Source organism: Theropithecus gelada, chromosome 1, assembly GCF_003255815.1.
Source record: "Theropithecus gelada isolate Dixy chromosome 1, Tgel_1.0, whole genome shotgun sequence".
Taxonomy (NCBI): domain Eukaryota; kingdom Metazoa; phylum Chordata; class Mammalia; order Primates; family Cercopithecidae; genus Theropithecus; species Theropithecus gelada.
Genome location: NC_037668.1, coordinates 119,987,935 through 120,003,058, shown reverse-complemented (window position 1 = coordinate 120,003,058; position 15,124 = coordinate 119,987,935). Strand labels below are relative to the sequence as shown.

Genomic DNA, 15,124 nt, shown 5'->3' with positions numbered 1-15,124 from the left:
CTGGAACTTGATTCTTAGCAACCAGAAATGCCACCTCCCTCATTTCATGGTTGGTGTTTTTTTTTCTCCCCCTTTTAGTATAAGAATGAGGCTTTGGCTCTCAGGTAAAGAGTGAAAGCAGGAAGTCTGAGACAGACAGTCCCTTATTGTCATGAAGCCCATGCAGCATGCATCACCCCATGGCTCTTTCCCATTTCTCAGCGATAATTGAGTGCCTACTGTGTGCCAGATACTGTGCCGGGGTGAGGCAGGCAGCAGCACACAGAATGGTTGGGTTCTGTTCTTTTGTCGTGTTTGCAGTCTTTGGGAGCATGTAGATGTGAAACCAGTAATTGCACAAATAATTATGTACATCTAATCACAGGAGGTGCTGTGGAGAGAAACGGAGAGTACCACGAGAGTATGAAAAAATATAGATCTAACACAGCGAGGGAGGTTTGGGGAGCTTCCTTGAGAGATCAGTAGAATGAGCAGGAGTTTGTCATGCCATGGTGGCGGGAAGGAACAGACGCAGCGGGGAACGTGTTCCTGGAGGAAACCTTGCTATTCAGAGGCTCCTTTGGGACAAAGTTTGGCACTTCTGATGAAATAAAAGAAGGCAAGTACATTAATTAGGGTAGGTTAAGCTACAAATATCAGAAAACCCAAAATAACATTGGCTTAAATGAGAAAAAAGTTTACATTTGTTTCCTATTTTTAAAAAAGCAGTTCAGAGCTGATCCCGTGGCTCCATGTTCATCGAGTACGCAGGTGGCTTCTCAGTTGCTGTGCCCTCCTTAGCATGCTGCTTCTGTCTCATGGCCACAAAGGCTTGCTTTAGTGCTGCCCGTTACATCCATGTTCCAACCAGCAGTCAGAAGGAAATGGCAGAAGAACTGACCTTCACTTCATACAGGAAGCTGCCAGCTGCTAGCGAGATTGGGAAACGTGGCCTTCGTTCTGGGTGGCTGTGTGACCAGCTGGCACTTGGAGAAAGGAGAATGATGGCTATAGGGAGACAACGAGCACTTCTGTGCTTCATCAGAATGGCCAAAACACAGCGAGCAAGTGCCTGGGGAATGAGAGACGGGGCCATGGTAGGAAGCAGGGCCAGATCTTGGAGGGCCTTGTAAGTCATGTTGAGGTTTTGGGACTTCATCTGGACAGCAGAGATAGAGTGATAAGTCTTTTAAAGCAGAGAGAAGCAGGATCAGACTTGAGTTTTTCAGATCAATTTGGCTGCTCTGTAGAAGACATTTTGGTGGAGGTAAGAATTAAGAGCATCTTGCAGTAATGAGGGAACAAGAGATGATGGTGCCCATGGAGATGGAGCGGGGGGGGTCAGAGTTGAGTGGCCAAGGAGAGAATCCATTGGGTGAGGAGAGGGAAGGGGTGATGTTGGGGCACTTCCCCCAGGTTGGTGCCAGGTATACGTAGATGGAGGCTGGTGCCATTTACTTAGGGAGGGAATGAAGGAGGAACAACAGGCACGAGGGGTAAAGATCCTGAGTTCTGCATGTTGAGATTGGGTGTCCATGAGACAAAAGTAGATGGTGAAGGAGCTGTTGAATATTCAGGCCTGGAGCTTAGAAAAAGAAGTATAGGCCGGGTGTGGTGGCTTACGCCTGTAATCCCAGCACTTCAAGAGGCCAATGCAGGTGGATCACATGAGGTTAGGAGTTCGAGACCAGCCTGGCCAATATGATGAAACCCCATCTCTACTAAAAATACGAAAATTAGCTGGGTGTGGTGGCGGGTGCCTGTAATCCCAGCTACCTGGGAGGTTGAGGCATGAGAATCACTTGAACCTGGGGAGTGGTGGTTGCAGTGAGCTGAGATCGTGGCACTGCACTCCCGCCTGGACAACCAAGCGAGACTGTCTCAAAAAAAAAAAAAAAAAAAAAAGGAAAAAATAAGTAAGTCTGAGATGGCCTGGAGTTGTTTCTGTAAAGAGATGAGAGTTGAACCCATGGATGTGTTTGAGAAAATCTATGGAAAAAGGATAGTACACTCCAGGAAGGCCTGGCAGGCATTTTACCTGGAAGGTGGGGATGGAACAGCTGGCGGCAGAAGAGCATCTCTCCAAGATATTCAAAGGAAAACTTCATACAATCACACTGCCTCTTTCCTTTCCTTTCTTGGCCAGAGAGGCTTTCTTTTTCCCCAAAGGAAACCCTCTCTCCTGACTCCTACACTGCGTCTGTTCTCTTAGGAGACGACTATTCTACACCATACTTAGAGTTTAACCTATATCCTCTAGCCTGGACATTTTCACAGGGACTTTTTGTCCCCTCCCTTAAGTCTTAATTTTTTTCACTTGTACATTCTGTATCCTTTGCAAACTTATCCAGTTATGTTTTTCAGGATAAAATCCTAGCGAGAAGTTGCTGGGTCAAAGGATATGTACCTTTTGTCGGGCCTTGGATACCACTGATATATTATACCAATTTGCTCTCTCAGCAGCAGTATGATGCTGGCATACTTTTTGAGGAACCTTTCTTAAGGCATTTCTGGGCTTAATTTTTTTTATAAGCATTGCCCCTCTCTCCCAACTTTTCTTTAATGAAAAATTTCAACATGTGTAGATGTTGAAACCATTGTACAGGGAACATTTAGATTCCACAATTAGCATTTTGCAATAGAAGCTTTATCAAATATCTCTCCATCTTATTTTTTGGGAGGTATTTCAAAGTAAGTTACAAAACGGTAGATCTCACCCCTAAATCTATGACCACTTTTTTATTTTCACAGAAAGTGTTGGCACAGTAGCCCAGGCCTTGGGCTGGATGTTCACTGTACAATGGGTGGTCACCCCTTCCCTCTCCTCACCTAGTGGATTCTCTTCTGGCCGCTCAACTCTGTCCCCTTCTCTCCATCTCCACAGACACCATCATCTCTCTTGCCCTGATTACTGCAAGGCCGGGCACTTCAGTACCCTGCCTTCTGAGAGAGAGAGCCAAGGAGGGCCAAGTCTGAGGCTTTGGGTGACTGGGGAAACCTTGAAACAGTTACTTAAGCACATTGAGCTTACTTTGCTTTCTTTAAAATGGGGTTAGTGCTGCTTCCTTGCGATGTGTCAGAAGGATGTGCAGCACCTAGCATTGCATAGTGGGTACTTAATAAATGGGAACAGTCTCTCTCTTTCTCTCTCTCTCTATATATTTTTTGATATATAGTTTAGCTCTTGTCACCCAGGCTGGAGTGCAATGGCGCAATCTTGGCTCACTGCAACCTCCACCTCCCGGGTTCAAGCGATTCTCCTGCCTCAGCCTCCTGAGTAGCTAGGATTATAGGCACACGCCACCAAGCCCAGCTAATTTTTGTATTTTTAGTAGACACAGGGTTTACCATGTTGGCTAGGCTGGTCTTGAACTTCTGACCTTAGGTGATCCACCCGCTTTGGCCTCCCAAAGTGCTGGGGTTACCGACATGAGCCACCGCACAGGGCTGAGCAGTATCTCTTATTACGTTGTATGCTGAACTGTTAAAGATACCATTTCTTATATGCCCCTTGGGATTGTGGTAGATAATTCCTGATTTTTTTTTTTTCTTTTTGTCTTTTTTTGGTGTAAGGATAGTTTGAGCATATGTTGTAGCTTTTTTTCTTTTTCAATCTTGGAGGGAAAAAAATTCTATGAGGAACTTCGAAAACCAACTACTACGCTATTGTGTCAGATGGTCAGGAACACACTATTGAGTGTATTTAAACATCGAGCCAAGTAGGGCTCTGCGTTTTTATTTTTATTTTCTGAGACAGGGTCTCCCTCTGTCACCCAGGCTGGAGTACAGTAGTGTGATCACGGCTTGGCTCACTGCAGCCTGGACTTCCCTGAGCTTAGGTGATTCTCCCACCTTAGCATCCTGAGTAGCTGGGGCTACATGTGTGCACCACCACAACTGCTAATGTCTGTGTCTATATCTATATCTGCATATTTGTATATATATGCGTGTGTGTGTGTGTGTATATATATGTGTGTGTGTGTATATATATATATATATATTTTTTTTTTTTTGTAGAGACGGGGTTTCATCATATTGCCCAGTTTGGTTTTGAACTCCTGGGCTCAAGCGATACGCCTGCCTTGGCCTTCCTAATTGTTGGTGTTACAGGCGTGAGCCATTGCGCCTGGCCTCCTATGGGTCTCTGTAGAGAGTTGCTGTCCTGGTATTTGATCAGGGTGTGTCCCATGCGTTGCTTTCTCTTTTCTTTGACCTTGGACTGACTCATATAACCCATGGCTAGAGCTCCAGCCCTTAAAGAGGGTGTTTGCTCTGTTCTGGACTCTGGCAAAACAGAGACTGTAGACTCTAAGGCCAGAAGCGCGCATACTCAGCACTGAAGGCTTCCCAGCACCAATTCCCTCTCTCTTTGGGAATACCTTATTATTTGATTTGTTTCCATTGAGTTTTCGTCCCTGCCCCAGTGTGGAGGTGAGCAGTGTGGTGATTTAAGGAGATCTCAATGGGTGATGGTGGCATCATGAGGAGGAGGGCAGATCAAATAGATTGCAGGTCTTTTTGCAGATGTGTTTTCAGCCTGTTCAGAGCTTTGCACACATACGAGAATGGAACTGAAAGGCATTTTATTTGTGCTTAATTTGTGATAATTGTAAATTCGTGGCAGGAGGCTCTGCAACCAGTTCAGAAGGGTTTCCCAGTGTGGGTAGCTGTAGCCAGTGAGTGTCCCCAGAATTGAGTAGGAATAGGATAATTTCTTGAAACTCTGGGTGTGAAGTGTACCAGACATCCCACTGCAGCTGGGAAAGCCAGAGAGGCCAGGAGGGCAGGATGAGGGCAGCAGGGGGAGTGCCTGCCCATACGGTTTCCCTGCACCCCGCCAGGGGTTCCAGGGAATGTACAGTCAGTACCTCCTGTTACTGCTCTCGGAACATCTTCCTTCACCACCTTATGCTTTCTCAGAAAGCAGCTGGCCACAGTCCAGCTGTACAGAGAGTGGCAGTGACTATTTGAGAAGGCACATACTTCATTTCAGACCAGATAGCTATTATCAGCCTAGATAATTTCTGTGAGTCCTGAAATAGACTTGGCCCACCAGGCAGGGTGTCTGCTTCTGGGTGCATACTGGCTGGTTCTGAACTATGTTTGCAATCCTGGAGAGTACCTTTATTATTTAGAAGTCAGGAAGAACAAACTGGAGTACATTCAGGCCTTTCACCTGGGTTCCATCTGGGAGGTTGTGGTGTAGTGGGCATTGTATGTTTCAGCCCAGTTTCTTGGGTGATTGAATGGAGACAATAGCACCAAGTTCACAGAAGTGTGTGAGGAGTAAGCATCTAGTTCCTTCTTCCCCTGGGTGTGTGTCTATCAATCCAGCCAATGTGAAAGGAGGCTGCAGTGATTTCAGGGCTGTAGCAGCCTATTTCCCATATTCTCTACAGCCAAATCCAAGTCCCTGGAATGGTGCCCTACTCACTGATCTGAGAAGGGGCATTTTTTTCAAAGCTCAATGATTCATTTATTCATTTAACAAACATTTTCTGAGCATCTCATATATGCCAGGCACTGCAGATGAATGCTGAGGATACAAAGATGAGCATGCACAGCCCTCAGAGAGGTCACATTTGACCAGTACAGATGGATGTGTACCCCAGTGGCTATCATGTAAATGCAGTAGTGGAGACAGGCAGATAAATTGCGGGAGGACAGAGAAAGAGAGCCTTCCTCAGCTTGGGGCGTTTGTTGTGGGAGCAGAGTGAGAGTGGAAGAGGAATTTGGGTAAAGGAAGCAGGCTTGAATGAGGACATGGAGTTGGGAAACATCCTGGTGTGTCTGGAGACCTTTAAGTAAGTTGATGTGGACTGGGGAGGGGTGAGACATAGGAAGGGGCTAGATCAAGAAATGCCTCCTGTGCTCTGTGATGGAGCTTAGGCTTTATTCAGTAGGGAAGCTGTTCTGAAGGGACAGGAACTGCCCACAGAGATGCCAGCAGCAGGCATTTGCTTTGGGAACACCCGTAACATTGAGTGCCTCTAGGTTAGGTGGACAGTGCCTGTGTGGAAGGTGGCATGCAGAGCTTGAGTCCTCAGACTCTGTTCAGGAAGGTTTGTAATTGTCTAGGGTCGGTAAAGAAGTAGAGACGGAGAGGAGTGAATGGATTTAGGATTTAAGGCTTGATTGATTAGAGGAAGAGGGAATGAAGAAGCAGGAACCAAATATGACCAGGGTTCTACTTTTTCTATCTGAGGCTCTGCTCAGATTCTACTTCTTTTGGGAGGATTTTTCTGACCTCTGGCCCAAATTTTGCTGTACAGCTCTGGCCCTGATCGCCTCTACATGTTACATCTTGCTCTGTATTGTTCTTAAGTTTGTTTTGCTTTCCCTAATAAAGGGAAGCTCTGAAAAGATAGGATCTGTATCTTTACTTTTGTTAAGTGCAATTTTAGGTATTTAATATTATTTATGTATAGTATTTTTGGGACTTTAAGCAATTTATTTTATTTATCTCTGATTTTCTACCAAGAGGGAAGAAGGAATTGCACACAAATGTTAAATGGAAAGTGTCCTCTACCCAGAGGAATGCATTCATGACTTGTGAGTCCAAAAGGGAATTTAAAAAATCAAATACACACCAAATTATCCAAAAGAAATGTAAGAGATTGGGATTTTAGAAGATAGGCTAGCTTTTTGGCCACTTAGTCTTGGAGCAGTTTACCTGGAAAGGCATCCCTGGTGGGTTGGCAGTGGCTTGATCACCCTTGCCCGTTTGAGGCAGAATTAATTGCTGTTTCTGAGTGGCTTGTGTTTGTGATTCCCTTGGCAGGTCCAGAGCCTGGTGCACTGTGTGAATTGTCACCTGTCAGTGCCTCCCATCCTGTCCAGGCCTTGATGGAGAGCTTCACCGTTTTGTCAGGCTGTGCCAGCAGAGGCACGACTGGGCTGCCGCAGGAGGTGCATGTCCTGAATCTCCGCACCGCGGACCAGGGGCCTGGCCAACTGCAGAGAGAGGTAGGTGCAGGTGTCAGCTGTCAGCCCACTGCCACCGAGTCTGCAGAGACGATTTTCTGGACAGAAGTCCTTTTCTCTTCTGGGATTCAACAAAGAAGCTCGTGTATAAACATAAGAGAGCAGATTTAAAATGCCAACTGCTCTCTGGATTGGGCAACTTTAGGATTTCTCTGTCTAGAGATTGGTTGGCTCTCCCCCTTTCCTGGCCCTCCATATTGGAAAAAAACGTTCATAAGAATTTCAACTTTTAGGCCAGGCATGGTGGTGGTGCACACCTGTAATCCCAGCACTTTGAGAGGCCAAGGTGGGAAGATCACATGAGCTCAGGAGTTCAAGACCAGCCTGGGAAACATAGCAAGACCTTATCTCTACTAAAAATAAAATTAAAAAGAAAATTAGCAGGGTGTGGTGGTGAGCACCTGTAGTCCCAGCTACTTGGGAGGCTGAGGCAAGAGGATTGCTTGAGCCTGGGAGATCGAGGCTGGAGTGAGCCATGATTGCCACTGCACTCCAGCCTGGGAGATAGAGCGGGATCTTGTTTCAAAAAATAATAATAATTTCATCTTTTAAACATGATTGTGAGAAGCCAAATAAGGTACCATTTCTCTGTTGTTGTGAAATGTCTTTCCCATTTCCTCCTGTGTCCTCTCTTTCTTCTTTCTTTACTTTGTCATATGAGCTTATTGCTTCTGCAGGATGAATGAGGGGAAATGGGAACACTCTGGAATAAAGATGACAGTACTTTGTACTTGCCTGAAAATCCCTGAGCATAGCTCCTTATCACTATCTAGGCAGCTTCCCAAAGGTGGCGGTGACATTAGTGGAGATGGTGATGATAAACATATACGCTCATAGTTACTCAGCATTTACTCTGCCCAGCACTGTTCGAAGCACTCATATGCTAACTCCATGAATCCTACAATTATGCTCATTTTACAGGTGACAAAACAGGTGCAGAAAACTTATTTGCGCAAGGTCATCATCTTCAGAGAGAAATGGCCTCCTCTTTCCTGTGGCTCAAAAGTGGCCTAGATTGTGGGTGAATGGTCATCATTTAAGAGGACAGATTTCCCAACAAGATAACACAGAGTGCTTTCCTTCTGTTTTTAAGCTTCTGTGTGTCAGAAATGTTATCACTCAGGTATTCTCTCTCCAGGGAGAAAGAAACCACAAAAAAATCCGATCATAGTGAAGTATAGGAAAAGTAATGCAGAATGGAATTTATCTTTGAGCTTCCTTCTGGTCAAGCAAGTTAATTTCCAGAGCCACTTGTTTATGTGCCTCAGTCGCCCCATCTTTTTGGGGTGGTAGGAAGAGGAGAAGCACGAGATGTTAAGAAGGAAAAGCAAGCTGATTTTAATCTCATGAAAGTGTGCAGAGTTGGCTCATTTCAAAGACAGATCATCTAACCTTTCCAGCAGCATTGGAAATTATTGTTAATACTCTTGGTTGCTTGCCATTGTTGCTGCAACTCATATTTCAGGTCAGATTTCTTTATCCCAGTAATGTGTCTTTAATTCTGAACTGATGGGGGAGAGTTTGTGGTGAGAGGGAAAGGAGGAGAGGAGGAAATGCAGCTCCTATGAAGCATTGCTGACTCCAGCAATTCTTTAGCAGTGATAATTACTCATTTTATATATGCTTCTCTCAGAGGAACTCAGAGGGAAAAGAAAGTGCAAGCTGTTACAGAAGTAGCAACAGCAGAAAATTCTTGATGTTAAATTGTGCAGTACTGTTGTTGACTCTGAAAACAAATTCGAATAAGACTACTGAAACAAAAGAAAAATACCTCAAGGAGTGACAGCAGAGCCCTCCTGCACCTGGTTACTATGTTATTCAAAATGGGATTCATTTTAGGACCTGGCAGTACTGAGGATACATAACATTAGCTGGCCTCAGGGAGACAATGTGTTCAGTGAGGAAGAAAAGAAAGAGGGCCTACAAAGGGTAGTCTCAAACTTGTTTAAAAACCTGAACATTATTCTCCTTCAATATTTGTATAGTGTCTGTATGATTTGGGGCCAGTGATTTGAAGATGTTTTTGAGAGTAGACAGCAGAGAGACCTTTAAGAATTAGATGGTTGTAGTTCGATACTGTTTGAACACAAGATCTTGGGATAACCGATTTTTGGAGATTCCATCTGGCTCTGCCTTGCTCACATATGGCAGACCTCAGAGTAGTTTGCATATACAAAGTGAGCGTAGAGAATGTCATCAGAATGAGGGTCAGTATGACGAAAGAATGAAAGACTGTGGATGGTAAGATGGGTGTGGATAAGGATTAAATATCGCTCACTCTCTCGACATATGACTGTGGAGAACATTACCACAGCTGTGCAAACAGTTTTTAAAAATCATTTGAACCACATGACCCAGCAATTCCACTCTTAGGTATATACCCGAGAGAAATGAAAACACATGTCTACACGAAGACTTGTCTGTGACTGTTCGTGGCAGCATTAGTCCCAAAGTGGAAAAACCCAAATGTTCATTTTCTGATGGATGGGTAAATAAAATGTGGTATATCCATACAATGGAATGTTATTGAGCAATAAAAAGGATGGCATACTGATATGTGCTACAGCGTGGATGAACCTTGAAAATCCGCTAAATGAAAGAAGACAGACATAAAGACCACATATCATATGATTCCTTGTATGTGAAATGTTCAGAATACAGAAATTTATAGAGACAAAGTAAATTAGTCATTGCTTAGGGCTAGAGGGGAAAGAAGGAAATGGAGGTTGACTGCTAATGGGTACAGGGTTTTTTTAAAATAGTGGAGGCCGGGCAAGGTGGCTCACGCCTGTAATCCCAGCACTTTGGGAGGCCAAGGCAGGTGGATCACCTGAGGTCAGGAGTTTGAGACTAGCCTAACCAACATGGTGAAACCCCTTCTCTACTAAAAATGCAAAAATTAGCTGGCATGGTGGTGAGTGCCTGTAGTCCTAGCTACTTGGGAGTCTGAGGCAGGAATATGACTTGAACCCAGGAGGTGGAGGTTGCAGTGAGCCAAGATTGTGCTGCTGCACTCCAGCCTGGGCAACAAAGCAAGATTCCATCTCAAAAAAAAAAGAACAGAAGTGGAGAAGATGACAAAAATGTTCTAAAATTTTAATGGTTGCACAACTCTGTGAATATACTAAAAACTGTTGAATTGTAATTTAAGTGGGTGAATTTTATGGTATGGGAATTGTATCTCAATAAAACTATTTAAGAAAACCATTTGACCTGCTGACATGCTAATTAGTCTATAAAGTTTACCTTGGCTCAATTCACTTTATCAAGATTGCTTACTCCTTCAACTTAAACTCACCTAATGCTTTTTGTTATTTTCATTGGATAACTTGGTTTTGTAGATATGCCATGATATAGTCTATGCTAAAAATAACAGCTGATCTGTTTTGAGGCTAATAGTAGGAGGGCAGAGGCAGCCTTTGTGCAGTCTCTATCAATTTTTTTTTTTTTTTTTTTTTTGAGACAGAGTCTCGCTGTGTCACCCAGGCTGGAGTGCAGTTGTGTGATTTCGGCTCACTACAACCTCTACCTCCTGGGTTGAAGCAATTCTCATGCCTCAGCCACATGAGTAGCTGGGATTACAGGCATGTGCCACCATGCCTGGCTAATTTTTTATATTTTTAGTAGAGATTAAGTTTCATCGTGTTGGCCAGTCTGCTCTCAAACTCCTCAAGTGATCTGTCCGCCTCGGCCTCCCAAAGTGCTGGGATTACAGGTGTGAGCCACCATGCCTGGCCTCTACCAAATATTAAAGGCAAATGTTTTTCAAAATGAAATGGTAAGTGCTGTTACTTACAAATTAGCAAAACAATGACCGTGCTGGCTCCAAGCCGTAATTGACTGTGACTCTGAAGACTGCTGTAGTTGGTTTTCATGATGTCATCCTTAAATGTGAGGGAATTACTAAATCAGCCCCGTTTCCCCTTGGCTTGTTACTGGTTCCGGATCAGTAGCAAGATCTATTATAAATCACCCCATCTCTCATATTTTACTGTTAATAAATTCCTACCTCCCAGGTTCTTCAGCTGGGGAGAGATTTTTAATTTTCCTGTGTAGAGGAGGGGACAGAGCCTACACCTGAGAGTGGTGACTGCAGCAGGTTGACAAGATTCAGGGAGACAGTTACGTTTAAGTTGGATGAACAGTTTTATAGGCCAGCAGAGAATTTGTATCAGAAACACACTTGTTACAACAGTACATAACAAGCCCTCAGTACCAAAGCACTGTTTTGTCATTGGCCTCCCTGCTGGGTTCTCCTCGGGTCAGAGTAGACCTATTGTATTTTTCATCTGAGAACACACCTCTCATTTGTAATCATTGGTTTCGGAAACAACAGCCTTGGAAGCGAACAGGAAACTGGAAAACGACTTTCTGGCAACAGAGGACAGCAGAAGAGCATAAACAATGCTGAGAGATCAGATTTATCTTTTAGAGCAAGTGAGGACCGGTGTCATGGTTTCCATCCCCATGAAAACCGGCTCCTAGTACCCTCTGACTTTGAGGTAAAATGCAGCCTCCCCCTTCTGTCAGAATCCCGAGTTTAATTGCTCAGGGCGTTTCCTGATTCCTGAGAAGGGTTACAGCACCATCAGAGGCTTGTTTACAGTAACATACTTTCATTAGTTGCTGGAATGGCAACAATTTTGTTTCCTATCATCTAATTTTTACTTGTGACCTGCTTTTATGTGGTGGTGTGTCTTTTCTATTTCCGACCTATCTAATTGCTTGCTTATTATGAAAAGCTGCTGAGGATAAGTCCCTAGTTAGCCATTACATATGTGTAGAAAAGATATGGACATTTAAATTTATGTATTTGTTTTGACATTAAGGAGCAATGGGCGTGCCAGTGCCTGGCTGTAGGGGCGGAGTGGGGATCGGGAGGCTCCATTACCACGGGAAAGGGGCCAGGTTTAATAACTTCACCCGTCAAAAAGCTCAGAACCCTATGAGCTTCTCTGCCTCATTCCAAAAGAGGATTTGGGATGAGCTTCCAGCAACAGGCATACCAACAATGTAAGCAGAAATACAGAATGAGGACCAAGGGAAAGAGGAGAGTGCAGTTTGTGAGCCATATGGGTTAATGTGGTTGGTATGATTGTGTTTGAAATTTGGCTCCAGACTTTTTGGCAGGCAAGCCAAGTGGGATGTGTGGTTAATCACACATGTGGCTCCAAATCACTTTTACTTTGTACCTTCTCTGAGGATTGGCATAAAGCTGTCCTGTTTTTGGTTCTTTTTGAGGGCAGGAAAGACCACAGTGGGGAGAAAAAGAAGGAAGTAAACACTGTCAAGTGCTAACTGCTCAACTTGCCTCTTAACAGCTCTCACATCCCCCAAATGACAATACTAGCAGCCATAGTGGTGGAGACTGCGTGTCTCCTGCGGGCCAGCCACCTGCCAGGCACTTGTTTGGTTCTGCCAGTCTTCTTGTCAGCCTGAAACAGAGGCTTGGTGGTCATGGTCACTGTTTTTGCAGAAGAGAATGCTTGGGCTTAGGGAGGTTATTCAACCAGATGGTGAGTTGCGGGGCCAGCCCCCGAGTTGTGTCTGTTGGATTCTACAGTGCAAGCTGCAAAGCTTTTCCCGTACTCCAGACAGTCGTCCTTTTCCTATTAGCTCTTACTTGGTTCTGGGCTACAGAACCTGCTAGTCTGCTTTGTTAGACAGCCAGCAAGTAGGTCTGTTAGTGAGGGTTTGGGTTCTGTGCATAGGTTGGTAATAACTCTTTCCAGTGCTTAGAGTCCTTTTTGATTCCCTTCCTTGCAGTTTTGGGGCAGTATCAAGTTGGTCTGTGTGTGGCAGTGTCCCTTTTTTCCCTTTCATGGTTTAGGATTATCACACCACATGTCAGTAATTATAAAATGCAGGGCTGAGCTCAGGAGCCATTGTGCTCTATGTGGCTGCTAATCCCCATGCTAAATGGCACCACCAAGGGGCCTTTTATGTTCTTGTCTGTTTTCATAGTTAAACATTCCCGCCACCCCCAGGCCTTCAGCTGCCTTCACACAAGTAGCTCACCTGTCCTCTGCTTATAATTTACTACGTCTTATATCCAAACTTGTTTTAACTGTGTGGTGGGAGAGAACTAGCACATTAACTGACTCTTCTTGCTAAGAATGAAATGCAAGAGCTTCAGTATTCAGACTTTGCCATCTGCTTTGACATCTTTTTGCTTACATTGAGGAATTTGGGAATTCAAAGATTCACCACTTTGGAGATCTTTATCTACCTACTTATCTATATGTAATCCTTCCCCATTTCCGCAATATTAATATATGAACACCTCTTCTCTTTTTCCCCCTTAATTAACAAGATTCAGATAAAACAGTTTTTGGAGAGGAATAGGTGTGCCTTGCCCAACACCAGTAAAAGAACTGATATAAAATCTCAAGGCTGGATTTTGGGAGAGTACAGATGTGAGAGCAAAAACATGAAACTAGCTACATTCTTTTCTCTCTCTGGGGCATTTTTTACCCTGCTGCTATTCATAAATGACTTCCTAATGCTAGTCCTGTGCATATGCAGAAAAAACAAAAAACCCAGGGCTATTTATGTTTGAGATATCTTTTATGTGGTATGTACTAAGCAAGTGTCAAAGTAAACCCCTCACATACAGACACGGTATATCGGTGAAATTTGGTTTCTAAACAAATACATTCTGCATATAAGCACTGCCTGGTGTTTGTTTAAAAGGAGGCTGTTCTGGAAATCACCCCAGCCTGACAGGAAAGATTACCTCTGAAATGGTCATTTAGTTTCCCACCAGACCTGTAACAGATACTATCATGCATTGCTTCATGACAGAGACACATTCAGAGAAATGTGTCGTTAGGGGATTGTGTTGTGCAAATGTCATAGTGTAGTTACACAAACCTAGATGGTATGTCCTACTACACACTTAGGCCATATGGTATATATAGCCCATGGCTCCCAGGCTACAAATGTGCACAGCATGTTACTATGCTGAATGTTGTAGGCAATTGTAACACAATGGTAAGAATTTGTGTACCTAAACATACCTAAACATCGAAAAGGTACAGGAAAATTATGGTATTATAGTCTTATGAGACCACTGTTGTATATGTGGTCCCTTGTTGATTGAAGCATTGTTATGTGGCCCATGCCTGTACTATTTCTTTCTCTCTCTCTCTTTTTTTTTCTGTGTCTCTCCCCACCTGCCCACTGCCTCTCTCCTTTCTTCCCTTCCCCATTTATTTGAGTATTACTATAGAAATCATTTCATTACCTACAAAGGCAACCGAACCTGTCTGTCCACATAGGATTGGAGGGCCTGAATGAATAGGACACTCATATCATTTAAAAAGAGTTACTCCTTTACTTGAAGACACTCAATGCAATTTAAACAACACCACCCTGCTAGGCGTGTGAAGGTGCCAATCCAGGCCTGGAAAGGGGAGCAGGGTCAGGGACAGCAAGGCAATGCATTTGCTCGCTGTCGCAACAGACAATGCAAGCGAGAGTTGGCACTGGTCACACTAGTCAAGGATGATGTCTAACACTTTGGGGCAAGATGTTCAATCAAAAATTCCAGCTAACTCTCAAATAGGAACTCTCCAAAAATGCAGTCTTGGACTTTTAGAAAAAGTAAAAGCAGAAATCAGAGAGGTAATAGTAAACACCAGGGTTTAGGAAACAAACCAGGACACAAGGCTAAGAAGTTAAAACATTCCTACCAAGATGCAGGCTGGTCATGTCACTTAAATCCTGTCATTCGTCATAGTAATATCCAGATGCCGTAACGTTGCCCCAGGAAAGCACAGCCCCTGCCCCAGCAGAGGGACTGAGCCTGGTTGGACTCAGCCTTTTTAGAATGAGGTAATGCCGATTTATATTCTATGCTGGCTGGACAGACTGTAAAAACCTCTCATTATTGCTTCTTCCCCCAGATAGAGAAGAGACTGCCTTGACCCCCCCCCCCCTTTTTTTTTTGAGACGAGTTTCACTCTCTCGCCCAGGCTGGAGTGCAGTGGCACGATCTCGGCTCACTGCAACCCCCGCCTCTTGGGTTCAAGAGATTCTCCTGCCTCAGCCTCCTGAGTAGCTGGGACTACAGGCATGTGCCACCACACCCAGCTAATTTTTGTATTTTTAGTAGAGTTATAGTAGAGACGGGCTTTCACCATGTCGGCCGGGATGTCCT

The 15,124-nt window shown here is 44.2% G+C and overlaps 1 protein-coding gene across 4 annotated transcripts in view; it reads left to right on the top strand.

Annotated features, from left to right (window-relative positions):
- The window catches only part of TGFBR3 (transforming growth factor beta receptor 3), a 226,348-nt gene that overhangs the window by 102,424 nt on the left and 108,800 nt on the right, over positions 1-15,124 (top strand). For 3 of the 4 annotated variants that reach the window (XM_025395686.1, XM_025395675.1, XM_025395665.1), the window contains one exon: positions 6,761-6,945. In XM_025395686.1, the coding sequence (XP_025251471.1) occupies positions 6,761-6,945 (185 nt within the window). Of the gene's footprint in view, positions 1-3,174; positions 3,273-6,760; positions 6,946-15,124 lie in introns of all 4 variants that reach the window. The other variant, XM_025395697.1, reaches the window with a different exon arrangement.